Source organism: Terrapene carolina, unplaced genomic scaffold, assembly GCF_002925995.2.
Source record: "Terrapene carolina triunguis isolate 2854851 unplaced genomic scaffold, T_m_triunguis-2.0 Scaffold17823, whole genome shotgun sequence".
Lineage (NCBI taxonomy): Eukaryota > Metazoa > Chordata > Testudines > Emydidae > Terrapene > Terrapene triunguis.
In genome coordinates, this window is record NW_020682174.1 from 1 (window position 1) to 2,499 (window position 2,499).

General features: G+C 70.3%; 1 protein-coding gene across 1 annotated transcript; it reads left to right on the plus strand.

Moving 5' to 3' along the window:
• Window positions 1-77: 77 nt before the first annotated feature.
• LOC112108862 (mothers against decapentaplegic homolog 6-like) lies at window positions 78-2,493 on the plus strand (the record flags this gene model as incomplete). Its single annotated transcript, XM_026661831.1, has 2 exons — window positions 78-286; window positions 1,888-2,493. Coding segments are annotated over 2 exons (745 nt in total), but the record flags the coding sequence as incomplete, so codon positions are not given.
• Window positions 2,494-2,499: the final 6 nt, after the last annotated feature.

The window sequence follows — 2,499 nt, forward strand, 5'->3', positions numbered from 1 at the left end:
ACACCCCCTCTGTCTGTCTATCCCCAGAACTTGGCCCCCCTTGCCCTGCTGGTTTTGGGGGTGCGTTGGGCCGGAAGGGGAGGGCTGGCATCGGAGTGGGGTGGGGAGGGGGCTGCCCCAGAGACAGCTGCTCACTGGTTTCCGCTCTTGTCTGGTTCCCTTTCAGAGACACCGCCACCCCCTTATTCCAAAATCTCCCCCTTCAGCTGCCCCTGGGCAGAGGTGTCGGAGCGCCCCAACTCCAGCCACCTGGAGTCTGGTTGCAATGCCCACGGAGACTGGCGAGGTACGGTGGGGACCGGGGCGCAAGGGATGCCCATAGGGACTGGGGGGCACCCAGGGGATGTGAACCCCCAGGCCCAGGCGGGGAGCGTCAGGGGACTCCGAATGACCAGCCCTGGGCTGGGTGGGGACCAGTGCTGCCAGGCTGCAGCCCTGGGTATTGGGGGGAACCTGCTGCCACCTTCCTTCCGCACGAGATTTTGGGGGCCCCACTGGGGAAGAAGGGCCCCTGGGTGGAGCCATCGAGAAGCCCCCCGCTCAGGAGCCAGCAGCACCAGGTGTGGGTCAGGTGCTCCCCCTCCCCCATGAGTCGGGGGTGCAGGGCACCCGCTGAGCCATCCTGGCCCTTGGAGCCTGGAGAGCTGCCGACATGGGGCCCCTGGGGCACGCTGGGCCCTCCCCTGCCGGCTCAGCCCTTTGCAGAGCAGGGGCCCGGCTGCGGGGCCCGGGGCTTCCCCTTCCGTAGGTCAGAAAGAGTTGGGGGGAGGGGCGGGGGGGAGGTCTGACCCCCCACCCCAGAGCTCCCAGAGCAGATCTGACCTTGCTGCTGCCTCCCATCTCCTCCGGGGCTTCAGGGGAAGGGGTTGGGGGGGTGATAACCAGCCCCCCTCCCCCGAGTCAGGCCCCCCCCACCTGAGCCCGGGAGGAAAAGCGGCCCGGAGCAGCCAGGGCCGGGGGGTTCCTGTCTGCGGGGAGCGGGCGGCTCTGGCGCGTCCCCCAGCCCCGGCTGTGCCTGTTATTTTTGGCCCGTCCGCGTTCCCCGCCGCAGGAAGTGCTGCCCACAGGGACACTCACAATGTGCCTTGACGCACAAGCCGCGCTCTGGCCTGGCTGCCGGCCACCGGCTCCTTCCCCATGCTCCACCCTCCCTCCCACGGCTCCAGGGCCTTGGGACCGGCGCCCTCTGCCAGGCCCGCCCCCCACTTGCCGCGCCACGTCGGGCGGTCCCCTGGGACGGTGGCTGGGGCCGTCCTGGGCCTACGTGCCGGCTCACAGCACCCCACCGTGACTCACGCCCCCGGGGATTGTCCGGCTCCGCAATGGAGTCGGACGCCCTGCTCCAGCCCAGCTGCCCCACAATACCCTGGGGGGCTGAGCCTGGGGAGCTGGGCGGTCCGTCTGCTTGGGGCCAGCGGGGTCAGGCAGCCAGAACCCCAGGAGGGCCAGCGGAGATGGGGCCTGAAACTGGCCCTTGCAGAGCCCAGGGCCCGTTGCCCACCCGCCCCCCACTGCTGGCCGGGCCGAATTTCAAGCTGGGGCATTCAGGCCCGCCTGCCCCCAGCCCCCGGACACTTGAAAGAGACGCAGGGGCCTGGGGCTAAACTGGTTCTGTGTGGCTGTATCCAGAGCCCTGCAGCTCACCCATGGCCAGTGCTGGGGGAGGGGTCCCTGTATAAACACCCCCGCGTCCCACCCCAGAGGGGCTGCATCCCAGCACCAGGCGAGGGGTCTCTGTATAACCGGCCCCCACACCCCACCCCAGAGGGGCTGCATCCCAGCGCCGGGGAGGGTCCCTGGGTGGTCTGTTCATTCTCTGGGGGCTCGGTGGGGGGTCTGGGGGCTGCTCTGTGCATGGGCTCAGAGGTTCCCTTCTCGCTCCTGCAGACCCCGGCCTGGCATGGAGCACCACCAGGGACGGCTGCTGGTGCAAGCTGGCCTATTGGGAACACCGGACACGGGTGGGCCGTCTCTACGCCGTGCACGAAACCTCCGTCAACATCTTCTGCGAGCTGCCGCAGGGGAGCGGCTTCTCCCTGGGCCAACTGCAGGCCGAGAGGCGCAGCGCGGCCGTGCGCCGGGCCCGGAGCAAGATCGGCCGCGGGCTGCTGCTGAGCCGGGAGCGGGACGGAGTGTGGGCCTACAACCGCAGCGAGCACCCCATCTTCGTCAGCTCTCCCACGCTGGGGCCCCCCGGCGCCCGCGGCCCGCCCGTGCACAAGGTGCTGCCCGGCTACTCCCTGCAGGTCTTTGACTACGAGCGCGCGGGTGGCCAGGCCGGCTGGCGGAGGCCAGGCGATGGGCCCTGCGACCCCAACAGCATCCGCATCAGCTTCGCCAAGGGCTGGGGCCCCTGCTACTCGCGGCAGTTCATCACCGCCTGCCCCTGCTGGCTAGAGATCCTGCTCACCAAGCCCCGCTGAGCCGGGGCCCAGCCCAGCTGCTCCCGCTGCGGCCATGGGCCCTGCCAGCCGACTGGAGTGGGGGCGCGTCCTCGGG